The sequence below is a fragment of the Eurypyga helias genome, unplaced genomic scaffold (assembly GCF_000690775.1).
Source record: "Eurypyga helias isolate BGI_N326 unplaced genomic scaffold, ASM69077v1 scaffold1570, whole genome shotgun sequence".
NCBI lineage: Eukaryota > Metazoa > Chordata > Aves > Eurypygiformes > Eurypygidae > Eurypyga > Eurypyga helias.
Window position 1 is genome coordinate 34,791 of NW_010224841.1, and position 14,059 is coordinate 48,849.

General features: G+C 46.5%; 1 protein-coding gene across 1 annotated transcript in view; it reads right to left on the bottom strand.

Moving 5' to 3' along the window:
- The window catches only part of LOC104506074 (collagen alpha-1(XXIII) chain-like), a gene marked incomplete at its 5' end in the record, with an annotated part of 46,290 nt that extends 33,224 nt beyond the window's left edge, over window positions 1–13,066 (bottom strand). The window contains 1 exon segment of the mRNA XM_010146888.1: window positions 13,022–13,066. Within this exon segment, the coding sequence (XP_010145190.1) occupies window positions 13,022–13,066 (45 nt within the window).
- Window positions 13,067–14,059: the final 993 nt, after the last annotated feature.

Consider the following 14,059-nt stretch of genomic DNA (forward strand, 5'->3'; position numbering starts at 1 on the left):
GTAGCAGCTGAAAAAAAAAAAGAGGGGGGGGGGGGGGGAGGGGGAGGAGGAAAGGGCACAAACAACAGGAAGGACAAGGCTAACTGCTTTTCTTTAACCTTATAAATGGAAGAGCCGGGCAAATAGCCAGGAATCCCCTTCCAGATCATCAGATGGACTTGCTGCACCCATTCAAAAAGCAGGAGCAGAGTTAGAAGCGTGCTGTGAAAAGAGAGGGTCTAACAGTGATTTTTACCAACCCGTTACACTGAGCATACGCGTGGGAGTTGCTCCCTGAGAAGCCATTGGAGCTAGAGCTCTGCAGCCATCCAAGTGCACTAATGGGGATGAGGGGAGCCAGCCGGAAAGCTGCAGTTTGGGATCTGCCCAGAAAAAGGTCTCCCTCCTCCTGCAGAAAGAGGCTCAGAGCATTTAAGAGCCCCAAGGTACCAGCTTTATTTCTCTCCCAGAAGACACCTCCACCTACAGAGACACATTCCAGTGGTGCCCATGGGCATGGAAAGGGCAGCGACTCCTCCGTTACCCTTCATCTTCCTCCCAGCCTCTGCAATATCTCTCCTTGCCGACAGGCTCAGCAGGACACCTCTGCTCCCAAGGAAAAATCGTTGAAGATGGGCAAGTGAGGATCTACCTCAACACCTTTCACCAACGTCCCCAAATCTGGCCACCTACAGCTGTGAGTGGGACAAACCCCAAAGCCTTCACTAACTCAGCAGTGCAGCGAGAGCTTCGGCAAGAGTGTGAATACCACCACAAAAGGACTCAAGTATTTCACCCCCCTGTGAACAGTAATGGAGAATATTGCACAGGCTCCTAGTTTTAGGGCTAAATCCCTCAATGGCTATCACTGAGGAGGAGGGAGGGAAGAAGAAAAATAAACAAGAGACCAAGACAGGCAAAGATGTTCAAGTGTCATGGAAAAGATGGAGAGGACCACGGAGTGCAGATTAGAAGAGAATAAAAATAAAAAGGAATAGCAGAGTTACCGGGTAACCATCGCGTCCCGACTGCCCCTGTGGTGGGGGAACAAGCAAGACAACAATCAGTCAATGCTCCCGTAGCAGCAAGACAACACATAGCAGGGTGGGCTATCGGCTCCCCAGCCAGCCCCGGGACTCATCTCTCTCTCCAGAGAAACAACTCAGGGCAATTTTCCTATCAGAAAGGTCACACCTATGGCATATTTTTTCCCAGATTTATCTTGTGCTTCCCTTTGGCTACTTCCCGAGGCTTCTGCCAACTCACAGCCATTCCCACTGCCTGTGCCCAGTCCCTGAAGCCACGGATGTGCATGATGCACCCTAGAACCTGGCTGTAAGCCTGGCCTGGGACACAGCTACCGAGAGGTTGGGGAACACCCAGGCACCAGGGAGAGACTGGGGAGCCTGTGGCTGGGACAGCCCATCTGCCCAGGAGCAATCACTGAGCTTCAAACTCCTATTCCAGCTCTTGATTCAATGAAGGTTTCCCCCTCTTAGATCCATTAATGTCCTCGCAGGATGCAGCTCTCCCAGCTCACCTCGAAGTTTTGCAATGAAGCAGAAAGACAAGATGATGCTACGGGGAAGAACCTTACTTAGACAGTAACACCTGCAAGATCAGCAGAATAAAACACAACCTATTCAGGATATTTCACCTTTTCTGCTCTCCTCAGGGGGGTTCCCGAAGGCGTTTACAGCTCGAGCTGCCGTTAGACGTGCCGTGAGCTACAGCAGAGGAGCCTGCTGCAAGCCAGACGTAAGGCAGATTCCTGGGAAGGAGCTGTTAAGTATCAGCTGGTACACAAGTAGGCAGTAAAGCCTGTGTCTGGTACAGCAGTGTCATCTGCTACCATAAACATAGGTTATGTCAGCATGCTGCAGATATACAGTCAGATTCCGGCATTTCTTACAGCATGAAACAGCTCTGGCAGCCCCCTCCATACCACGTACGGTGGTTCTCCCACCTTGCAAAGTGCCCCTGCAGCCCTATTGATTCATCCCGAAACAACATTGACTTCAACAACCACCTATTTAACAAATTACAGTCTTGGGATAAAACGTACAGTGAGATTTTTATGGAGACGTATGGCACTGGAGCACACACGGATAAATAGGAAACACTTGTAACTCCCAGCCCTCGCTCGCTGGTGCGTTCCCCAGCCAGCGTGCCAATACATAAAGCGTTTGTTAATATCTGGGACTGTAAATGTTTAATTACAGTCTGTGGTAAGTCTATCCTTCAATTATAGAAATTTCCTACCCAGCATGTGATTTAATACCCTCCGAAACAGAGGTTTTATAGCACATCTGAGCAGAATACCCCTTACTCACAGACAGGACGATCAATCATCCAACTGCCACAAATCCTGTACCACAAATTCTGACAATTTCAAATACACAACTAGCTTATGACAGCCAAAAAATAAAATACCAGAACAACTGCTACTAGGAAACAACAGACTGGAGGATAGAGTTTTAGGAGAGTGCGATGCTGTACATGTAAGATGTAATCGAATCCTTATGGCCAAAATCAAGAAACAGAAGAAACTAATAGAGTTAAATGCAGTACTGTGGAAATAAAATAATATTGTGGTTCTGTGGGTTCGAGGACTTTTATTATATATTATGTTTAAAAAAAGTCTCTGGCAAATGCTGCTTATGCTAAAAATGCAGGATTTTTTTTTTTTTTTAAATGAACCAACCCTGTTCTTTTTTTTAAAAAAGGGCAAGGGGAAAGAAAAAAAAAAAAAAAAAAAAGGGAAAAGGGTCTTGTTTGTGTTAAAACTCCCGTTCTCCGTTTGCAATTCAATAGAGCCGTGGGAACCAGGAAATGAAACCAACTAGAGACAAAGAAAAATTAATAGTGCACCATATGTTGCCTCTGTCAAATCACATACAATAAAAGTGAACAGACAGCACACGTGAGGAAGCGTAACCCAGCCGGCTGCGTGTGGGCCGATAACAGCCTCTGAGCAGGAGCAGAGCTGAAAGGGTTAAGTAGATCCATTTAAAATAAGTCAAAGTACTTTAATGAAGAGGAAAACGTCCCTTCAAAGATGTATAGATGGAGTTTTAAATAGGCAGCATCCTCTTCATTTGTAACCTGCCATTGAGCAACATTTAAAAAAAAAATAAAATTAATAATTAGCCAAATTACAGAGAGAAAAAGAATAGCCACCATGCAGAAGCCCTACAGGGACCAGCTCTAGCACCCAAAAGGGCTCCCCAGCCACACGCCTGTGCTCAGCCTCAGCAGGTGCCCTCCACGACCTCAGCATCCTGCCCCAGGAGGTGCCCGTGACGCAGGCGAAGGGCCGTGCTGCTGGGCAGCGGCATCGAGCTCGGGGCCGGGCAGATGGGGATTCACCTCCCAACGGTGCTCCCCTTGGAGCATCAATGCCCAAGTTGCTACTATTTCAAAAACCCCTGGAGTCCCTTTTATTGTGTGGGTTGGAGAGGCTGCGTTGCAGTTTTTAATTACAGAATATTTACAGGAAAATTAATTTATTGACAGACTACATTTCTGAACACAAACTAACAAGAAAAAAATCATTTGTTTGCATTTCTTGAGCCAGAACCTTAGATTTATTGCTAATGCTGGGCACAGCTTTTAGGGCTAATTCATTCAGGTCTCCCATAAGGATGATTAAGTCAAAGCTGTTAAGTCTTAAATTTTCCTGATTTGCTCCTTCGAAACTTGGCCAAATAATAATTTAGCTCCAAGTCCTCTTAAGTCTTTATATTTAAAAAACGAACTTGAAATAAAAGCAAGAATTCAAAGGGCTGAAAGCCATTAACTAAACCCACAGGCAGTGCTGCCGATGCCAGAACCGAAGCCATGGCACTGTAACAGCTCCCACGCTTCACGTGCGGTTCCTTCCCACCTCTGGGCTTTCAAACAGATTTACAGAACTGGAAATTAAACAGCCCAGGAATAGTTAAGCAAACATTTTTACTGAAACGATCCCTTTTCAACCCCGTGATGCTCTGTATGAAGAGAACGATACTAAGAAACTTCTCAGTGAAATGATGGAGGAGGAAACATGTGCCTGTGCTCCTCCTCCTTTGGGAAGGAAGGTAGAAAACCAGCAGCACCTAACGCTCCATTTCTTTTTTAGCAATCCCTCAGCAACTTGGAGGGCACAAGTGAATCGCTGTTTCCTCACTCCAAAACCAACGGGAGAACATCAGATTTGGACGTGGTGGTGGCACAGCCAAAGGCACGTCTGAGCATTTGGAAGGAGGAGTTGACACATTTTCAACTATTATCCCTTCAAACAACAAATTCCCCATAAATTTTCTGGTTGCATTGGTAGGAATGCTCGTTATTCTCCCCAACACTTCAAAGAGAGAAGCAAGCAAGCTACGGCTTTTCCCCCTAGCCAGGCTACCAAACCCGTATTGAACGATGGAAACACAACAGATAAGAAAAGCAAGACAGAGCTTTAGACCCAGTAAACCCACTTAAAGTTAAAATATTAGTACAGCTCATGTTCTGCTAAATAGAAGCGGACTGGAGAGCTCTTTTAAAGGGAAAACTCTTTTTACTGAATATTTTCTGGGTTTAAAATTACTGCAAGTCCCTCAGGGCAGCAAGTTAAACATTTTAAAGCTTTTTTTTTTCCTCCCGTCTCTATTTGTCTACAATCATGAAAAAATAAAATAGAGCAGCATCTGGTACCAATTTTACTTCCAGACACACCTCTACCAAAAAATGCTGTGCTTTTGCAATGACACCGAAAGGCAGGGGAGGGAGGGGGGGGAAGGGGAAGCCTTAACTTTGTTGATCCAACAGTAAAATCCAGGATACTTACTGCAGGTCCTGGAAAACAAAAGAGAAACAAAGAAAAAAAGTCACTTAATTGCAAAGACAAAGTATAATCTGATAAAACAGCACACAGCAGGAACCAAAATGAGAACAATTCAGTACTTTTCAGTTCAATTCCAAAGCGATGACTTTCCAGATAGACTTAACACATCCGCATCCTCCCGTTATGGGACCATCTTGCTGGCACGGCAGCGCTCGCGGCAGGGTTAAACCACCCTCGTCCCACCTTTTCCCCAGTGGGACTCCGTTCCCTCTCCCCCTGCGCGAGCCCGGACACATCACAAGGCATTGCCCATGTTCAGGCCCTGGGGCATCCCACGCAACGGCGAAGCAGGCAGACACAGCTGGAATTTTATGAGCAAAAAGTGCGTGTTCACCACGGAGCTTGTTTCTCTTCAGGTCATAGCAAGAGGAGCTTACAGAATCATGGAATCGTTTGGGTTGGAAGGGACAGTAAAGATCATATGCTTGCAAAAGCCAGAGCAGCAGTGCGGTGCCAGGGACACCTGACAAGGACGCTGCCGTAGCTGGCACAGATCCCAAACGTCACTGTCATTTGGTTCCCATCCTTCCCTGACCCCACAACACGTCGCGCAACCCCGCGGTCCTGCATCACCTCCACGCAGCCCCTTGCTGTGGACGCTGCCATAGCTGGCACAGATCCCAAACATCACTGTCATTTGGTTCCCATCGTTCCTTGACCCCACCACACATCACACAACCCTGCGGTCCCGCGTCACCTCCACGCAGCCCCTTGCTGTGCTCAGAGGCAGGCGGTGGGCTGACACACGGTGCCTTAGATCCACAGGAAAAGCCCGTCATCTACAGCCGGCTTTGGGTGCCCGTGATAGCTGGCACAGATCCCAAACATCACTGTCATTTGGTTCCCATCGTTCCTTGACCCCACCACACATCACACAACCCTGCGGTCCCGCGTCACCTCCACGCAGCCCCTTGCTGTGCTCAGAGGCAGGCGGTGGGCTGACACACGGTGCCTTAGATCCACAGGAAAAGCCCGTCATCTACAGCCGGCTTTGGGTGCCCGTGCCACAGCCAGCAGCTGTAATGAATGGTGGTACAAGACAGACACCTCGCAGGATTTCCCGGCCGTGCAGGGGGCTTCGCCGCCTGCCGCACCGATTTCTGCAGCTTTCCCACCGCTGGCCCAGGCTGGTGCTATGCTGAGGCAACACTGAGCCCCTACCCTAATGCAATCCACACTTCGCTCCTGTTCTTGGGGCAGCCTATAGCTCTCTGTTCGGGGCTTCTTCATGCTCCATTTCCTGCCTGATCAAAACCAGAAACTAATCACAATTAAAAGAAAAGAAAAAAGTGAGAAAAATTAAAATGGAGGAAAAAAGATCATCTTGATTCATTTTTGAGATGAACCAAATATTCAAGAATATAAACCAAAAAGCATATTTCGAGCTAATGCCTTTTCAAGGTTTTAAAATGTTTTTAAAAATTAAAAAATTGAGAAGTTGAGTAACAAAACCCAAGAAAAGCCTAAGAATGAAGACTGAAAGCAAGTACAACAGGCAGCCCCTGCTGCCAAGAATCAGCCTGTTAACCTGCTTAACGTGGTCAGCCCTGCACACAACCATGGTCAAGCGCTCAGCTGGCGTGGAGGGGAGGTGACAACCTCTGAATCTCCCCCCCATGCCCAAAAGCCTATTTTTGTCAGCGCTAAAGCTCACACAGGTTCTTAGTTTGCTTTCCTTGCTTTAATTTCTGATGAATGCAGACATCAATGGCTCCGTGCCAATTTATTAACGGAGAATCATAAACCTGATTTATTAACTCGCTTATGCCAAGCTACCCTCAAAAGCCCTTTTGTAGAAGAGTCAAAACTAAGCCTCGACTAAGAATCGGTCAGGAAATTATTTTAATATGGGATTTCAATCATGTACCAATTATAATCTCCTTGGAATTCGTTGCCTTTTTCCTTTCTTCAGCTACTGTTTTCTCCTAAAACGTGCAGGCAAGTGCCCTTTTAAAATGCCTTCCTCTCAAATACAAGAAGTTGGATGGGGGTCTGTGTGAGCAACATGGGATGCTCCCCATCCGCATCAGTAGTGTTACGCAACCTTTAACTGCACTGCTGGCCAAATGGGCCTAGACAGATCTACATTAAGGCATAAAGTTAAGCCTAGTGCACTGCCTTTTTTCTCCTCCAAGAACAACATTGCTTTCTGCCCTGCAAAAAAAAAAGGCTAGCCACAAGGCACTTGTTTCCTATGGAAGAAAGTCAAATATTTTGCAAGCCAACAATCAATAAAGAAGTTAATCGTGTACCGCGGGGCTGCCCCCCACCCAGACATCTCCTTGATGCGGGCACATTGCACAAGAGACATGCTATTTTCAGAGAAATTTGCTAATAATTTTGACTAGTGTGAATCATTTTGAGAGCTTAAAAGGAAGAATGAAACCACTTGGAAATTATTATTAAAATGAATAAAAGTTGGAAACAGCCTTTGTGTATTTATAACTCTAACAAATTATCTTGAGGGTTTATTTCAGAAGGAAGAGGAGAAAGACAACCTGGAAACACACAGGTTTTTGTCTGCGATGGATTTGCTATAAAGAAGGGAAACGTCATGCTTGGCCGTGATCTGCAGCATAGGTTGCTGCTCTACTGCGGATCACCTAGCATCTGAGGCTGCAGGGGCATGGAGGTAGTGAAATGCCAAGAGATTCCTGAAGAACATGAGCGGTTGTACTAGAAGGAGGTGAAAATAGCAACTCATTAAAAATAGATGACCCAGGTTTCCTGATCGACTAACATTAATATTATTCTGTATATCCAAAGACCCAGCAGGTCATGGTGTTATCATCCCCAGCGGTACACAAACATGCAGGAAATGATGGGGCAGTCATTTGTTTGCCAGTATTTTTGCAGTTTGGGAATTTTAGGAATAAGCTACCATTTCTGTTTAATCTGTAAATCATTTATCATCCACGCGTTCCTGTCATGACAAGGGAGCACTGCTAGGCAGGGGAAACAAAACCAGCCAGACCTTTCCAACAGCCCAGGAGGAGTCAGAGGGGACTTTGCTGCAGCCCTTAATGGGCAAAGGGCCCATCCCCAAGGTAGCACACACACACACCTGTGACCACCTGAAGATGTAAAAAATGACGATTTAGAAAACACGCTTATATACATACGTAAATATCTCTTAAAAGCATGTGTATTTATACACACACCACATGTACATACATACACACAGTTGTTAATCCAGGATGCTAGATGGAAAGTAACCAAGTCATGGGCAACTAGGGAGGACAATTCACAGAATCACTAAGGTTGGAAAAGACCCGTAAGATCATGTAGTCCAACCAATTCCAACAGTCGTAAGAAGTTGCGGAGATCAGCAGTCTGAAAGGAGTATTTGTCACTGCCTGTTGACCCCAATAACTCCTATCTGTGCCTCAGCGCCGGCGCGCCAAGGGAACATGCTCTCCTAGCAGCGAGGCTCGTTAGCGAGATCAAACATAGGACAGATCAGCAGAAGCAGAGTCACTCCTCGGGTACAAGGCTGTATGTATGCAACTCATCACGATAAATACAGGGAGCACTGCAAAGCCCCAAATAAATACCAAGTTCTGCATCATTTACCCACACGTGCTTACTGAATAAAACCAACTGTATATTTACACTTATCTGCACAATCACATGGCCAAGGGGTTTGAAAGGGTCTTAATGTGTAAAATATGGGGTTTAAGTACGTGCAGGGTTGGGACAGAAATAACATTTCCCTGCACAGAAACGGCTTTGCATTTGTTCCTTACGAAGAGATTAAGATTCTTCCCTGTTCCAAATCAGGGTATTTCTGTAAACAAAATATCTATAAGAAAAAAAATCCACCCTAAACCTTTGAATCCAAACTACATTTGAAGTTCAAATTAAAGGAACAGTTGTAGTGTAATGTAAATTTGGACACCAAAAGTCATGGGGGGTAGAGCAGAAGACTTTTATCCCATTTCAACAATTTCAAAACATTTTAAAAGTGTTTTTGAAACGGAAAAAATTTGTAAACAAAACTTTTATTGCCAGAAACAGCAATTTTGCCAAGTCAACATTTTCCAGTGAAATAACACTTAAGCCAAAAACCCTCTTCCAGGCCTACCTGTAAGGACAGCCTTGTGCCTGAAGGGGCCGTTTATTCCCCTCCGTCGAAGCTGTGCGTGGGTGATGCAAACAGGCACTACCCAATGCCACAGCCGTCAGCTTTGGGTGCTTGTGTCCAGAGCCAGCTCTCGCTTCACGCAAGGAGAGCGGAGATGCACTCAGAGACTTCCTAGACTTAACACACCAGGTGTATTTTCTCCCTGGTTGTTCCTGAGGTTCAGATCAGCTTTCAGAGCAATCTTCCAGCCAGGGGAAGAAAGCAGCACGCCATTATGAGAGACATGAGCATCATCTCCCACCATCTAGTTGTGCAGAGGAAACAATACTTAAACCAGCTAAATTCCCAAATCCTGATCCGATTCATCCATCCTTCAGGAACACCCTGATACGGATCAAAATTTTTTTTTAAATAAACATAATCCCCAGACAGGCTGCACAGCCATACCCCGTCCTGCTCACGCAGCGCCAGCTGCCAGCAAGAGGAGAAGCAAAGCCTCCCAGGTCCCTGCTAAAATCAGTGCTATTTCACAAACGCTCACCGCAACGGTTGAACTGCATCCTCACTGGGACGTATCACATTAAAAACAATAAGCTAACATGACATTAAACACCATTTTGCCTTTGGCATGGAAAGAGAACTGTATGTGAAATGTGCAGGCTGGCTGTCAGGACCAACCACAACAGCTAGTGCTGGAAATCCTCCCTTCCACCTCACGCTCCGAGAAGACTGCAAATCCCACGTAAGGATGTATTAAAATGTGGTTTTCTTTTCATACGCCGTGTCCGTGGGCGCGTGCATGTGGGTCTTCAACACTGTGCTTGCTTTCCAGCTGCACCAGAAACTGCTGATGCTCGTGTGCGGGAGTAAGGATGATGTGACCTGTGCGTTGGTCCTGCCAGAATGGGATGGAGCTTGGGAAACGCTGAGAGGAGACGAAGCATGGCCATGCTGGGATTGACGCCTTCCCAAGGAGGCTGCTGGTGAGAATTCTGTGGCCTCGTGGTAGCATCAGCAGAATAAATTGGTTTTTAAAAGTAACCTCTTCCACACAGGTAGCACTCAGGTGGCCATCCCTGCAGCAACCCCATCCCTGGCACCAGCTTTTGGATATGTGTGATCTTCCCCTGCCACAGCCATGAGGGTGATTTCCAGGGGCTGGATGACTCTGGAGTACGTAAAATGGGTTGGATGGAGCTGCTTGACTCAGTTACTCCTTGGTTTGTTCAGCTGTGCTGACAGCAGCAGAAATGCTCCCCCATGTACCTGGTCTTCGTGTCTGAGGTCAGAGAAGAGGGGACAGTGGGGACAACCGTGCCACCATGGGAAGCTCAAGCTGCCGCCGGAGATGTGAAGCACAAGGAAAGGCTGGGGTTTAGCGCAGCACCCCCCTGCCCACAGGCTTCCCGACGGGGGGAAATTGTTGTGTTTATGCTTCTCTACAACAAAATAAACCAAACCAAGCCCAGAGGCAGGGCCCCAGCAGGACCCACCGCCTGCCCTCGGCAGCTCCTCAGGGTGGGGGGGCATCAGGAGGCAGCAATGGAGGTTCACTCCCACATTTTGGTAACTGCTTTTTGAAGCACATGCAGCCAGGCCTGCTCCACTTCCAAACAGTCTAATAGTTGGGTTTGTTTTTTTTTTTCCTATAAATGGTTTAAAATTAATCTTTTATGGTGTGGTGCCTTTCTATGGTAGAGAGCAGTTGTCTCAGCATGCTTTCAAGGATGATGTATTCTTAGTTCAGAGGAACAGAGCTGTTGGATTAATTTTTTTCTTAAATCACATGAATCCATCACAGCAAAAGAAAAAAGTAAAATTCAGCCTTGGTTTATATCAACAAGAGGGAGCAACTGGAAGTGGACAGAACAATCTTTTCAAAATTTCTTTGCTTCTTTCTAAGAGACAGATATTGAAAGTTTCAATATAAATCAGAGGAAGTTTTTCAACATGCCCATTTCAAGAATTGCCAGGAGAAATGTTCCCCTTGGCAGGGCCAAGACCAGTGCTGAGCCTTCTGGCTCTACAGCAGCATTAATCTGGAGGCTGCAAAGCTATAACCACGCAGGATCCCTGGGGATGGACACCATCGTGCTACGCTAAAAGAGTTTTATTCACATTTATCAGCTGTAGCGAAGGAACAAGGACCTGGTTTATGTGTGGTCAGGTTCTCAAACAACTACAGAAATATATATTCAAGCTATCTACGACAACAAACATCTGGCAGCTCGGCCAAAACCAATATACAGAGGGACATCTGCTCTCTGCTTTTCTATCTGCAGTACAGCAGAGCAACCCCTGGGGACTCCACTGCATTAAATGGATTTAAGTGCTGTGCCCCATCGAGGGTGTCTGCTGCGGCTGTCCTGCTTTGGAGGAAGAAATCCCTTTGAGCATCCACTGCCATTCCATGCCCTATGGATCTCCCTTCGCCCATGCACCCTCATTCAAAGATTATCACAAGCTGTTATTAGTGATTTTTTTTTCTTTCTTTCTTCACTATATAATGCTTGCTTTCCTGCTGGTCCTGCCCTGATTCCCTGGCAGCTTTATGCTTCCTCAGAAGGATGCTCGTGGTACCTGGGGCTGTGCTACAGCACGAGGGCAAAGGCTGCTTTCAGAAGCTCTTGCATGAAAACAAGGAGTAGAGGAGCAAAGGGCAAGGGCTTGTGCTCAGTGCCCAAATGTTTCTAGGGGCTAGAGAGATACCTCCAACAACATTTACATAAATGTCTGCATATAAAAGCCAAATTCATCGGTTCACCTCACCACCTGCCCTTGGTTGAATGCTGTACTCCACTAAGGGTTTTAAGGAGCACACTGATATTTGAACAACAACAAACAAAAACAGCAAATCTACCAGGTGGCTAATCCTGCAGCCCAACTGCAAGGAAAATGGGGTTTAATGACACCAGCTGGGATCCATCAGGACCCCCACAAGCACAGTATGCACTCCTTACTCAGGAGTAACACCTGATGCTTCAGGAGCAAAAAGAACTCAGAAAACACACTGATGCACAGTGAAATACCACTGATAGCAGAGAGAAGGGAAATGCCTGCCTGCCTTCCACAGAGATCAGTCCACATCACAAACCCCCCATCTCCTTCCTCCAGAGTTAAAAAAATTGTTAATAATGTTGATGATCAGAAATTTATGCTGCTTTTTTTTTTTTTCAATGCCCAGAGGTATATTTGCTATAGAAATGGGCAGCAGCAAACAGCCTCCTCACTCTGTAAAAATCTAGCTGGTCCCCATTAACTCACTCAGCATTCAAGAACCTAAGAGCCGAGGTGTGCGAACTTTCATCTGCTGCTTTCTGACACGCAGAGGCAGTTGCAAAGTGCGCAGCTTTCTAGGTACATTCCTGACCGACTGTTTTCCTTAGAAAGAGCAATGGCCAACCACGTCTCTCCCGTCTCCAACAGCTCTACAGACCGAACAGCAGAACATAAACAGCACTTCTCCCCAGCTGAAACAGGGTCGGTGCTTTCCCATTTCACAAGAAGGGAAAAAAAACCCACCAGTCACCAAAATGGCAGAGGCATAGAATTAAAGTAAACTGTGAGCTCAAATAAAAATTCCCAGAGAAGACAGCCTGCGGTCTGGGGGCACGCTGAGTGCTCATGGGATGTGCCCAAGCCTGGTGGCTGAAGTTTGGTTATCCCAACCCTGAAATGCACCAATCATCCCACATGTGGGACTGGCGGGCAGCGCGTGGACACATCCCCATGCAGGGAACAAGCCACTGGTCGCCTCCCATTTAGCATGGCTGCGGGGTTTCTACGTTTTTGTGCTAATTCACAATCCCACTTCACTGCCGGATGGGATAATAATGGGTCTGAATGGTACAAGGCAGACATAGAAGGTCTGATAAAATATGCAACACCAGTGGTTGTTTTGAGGTTTGTTTTCCAGGGGTTTGGTTTGATTTTTTATGAAAGTCTTAATATCCAGCAAGGAGGGATGCGGGAAGCCCCCATTCTGCAGCCAATCAGATGTCCAGCATCATTACCAAGAGGATCCCCTCCAGCCCAATGACACCCGTGGGTGCCCAGCAACATCACTGGGGAAAGGCGATGCTTACCAGGTTCTCCACGCCGGCCGGGCTTCCCCCGCCTCCCCGGAGGGCCTGCGGAAAGCAGAGAGCGGAGGGTTAGTGACACCCCATGGGTGAGGAGTTTGGAAGGGGACCCACCACACGTCCTTCCCTTTGGGTCCAGACCACCTTGTGTCTTTCCCACTCGCCCACCTACCAAGAAAACAGTAGGCTGCACATCTTAAATACTACTTTTCTTCAAAAAGTATGTCATTCTGGTGAAAAAGCCAAGGCCAGGCTCCTAGGTGGGAAAGCAGGTTTTGAAGTTACCAGCACTGCTCCGCAAAGAAGAGGGAACCAGGTCTCAAATGGTCCAAAATAATGGAAAAACCTTTGCAGAGTGGCTGGCAGACCTGCACAGTCCATGCATGCTTCAAACGACTGTTACAAATCTTTGTGTCTTGCTAATCAGAATATTTAAAGTATTAAAATGAGGAACTGAAACCTTTTGCTACTAAGTATCATCCGAGTCAGAAAAAGTTTCTGTGCAGACTACTAACGCAGCCCAGAGCTGATCATGCATTTATACTTTCAGACACAAAACTTGTTTGTATTCTTACCCTTCTGGGTAGCAATGGCTAAGTGATCAATGAAATACCATAAATTATAAAACAGCCTTAATTAAGAAAAACAAAAAATGCACTTAAGCAATAAACACAGATGCACAACACTGCTCCAGCACACGCAGGGCACACACCTCCCCACCAAAGCCGTAACGCCGTGTCCTGCGTGCTGTTAGCTGAGTACTGCAGCTCTCTGCCGCAGCAAGGCTTCCCTGCTTGGGAGCGGGCAGCACCCACGCTCCTCCAGCACACACGTTGGGTGACAGCAACGTTAACAACAAAAAGCAAGTGAAACCATGCTGCTCCCTCTCCTTTCTGCTGCTTGCTTTTAGCTCTAAGGGAAAAGGATGATAAACGAAGATAATTAAATCTTCCTGCACCCCATCAAGATTTCCTTCTGCATAAACATCTCGGTGCCCAAATGTGTAATTGTGTCTCCACGGTCTGGAGTTCTTCTCTTAAA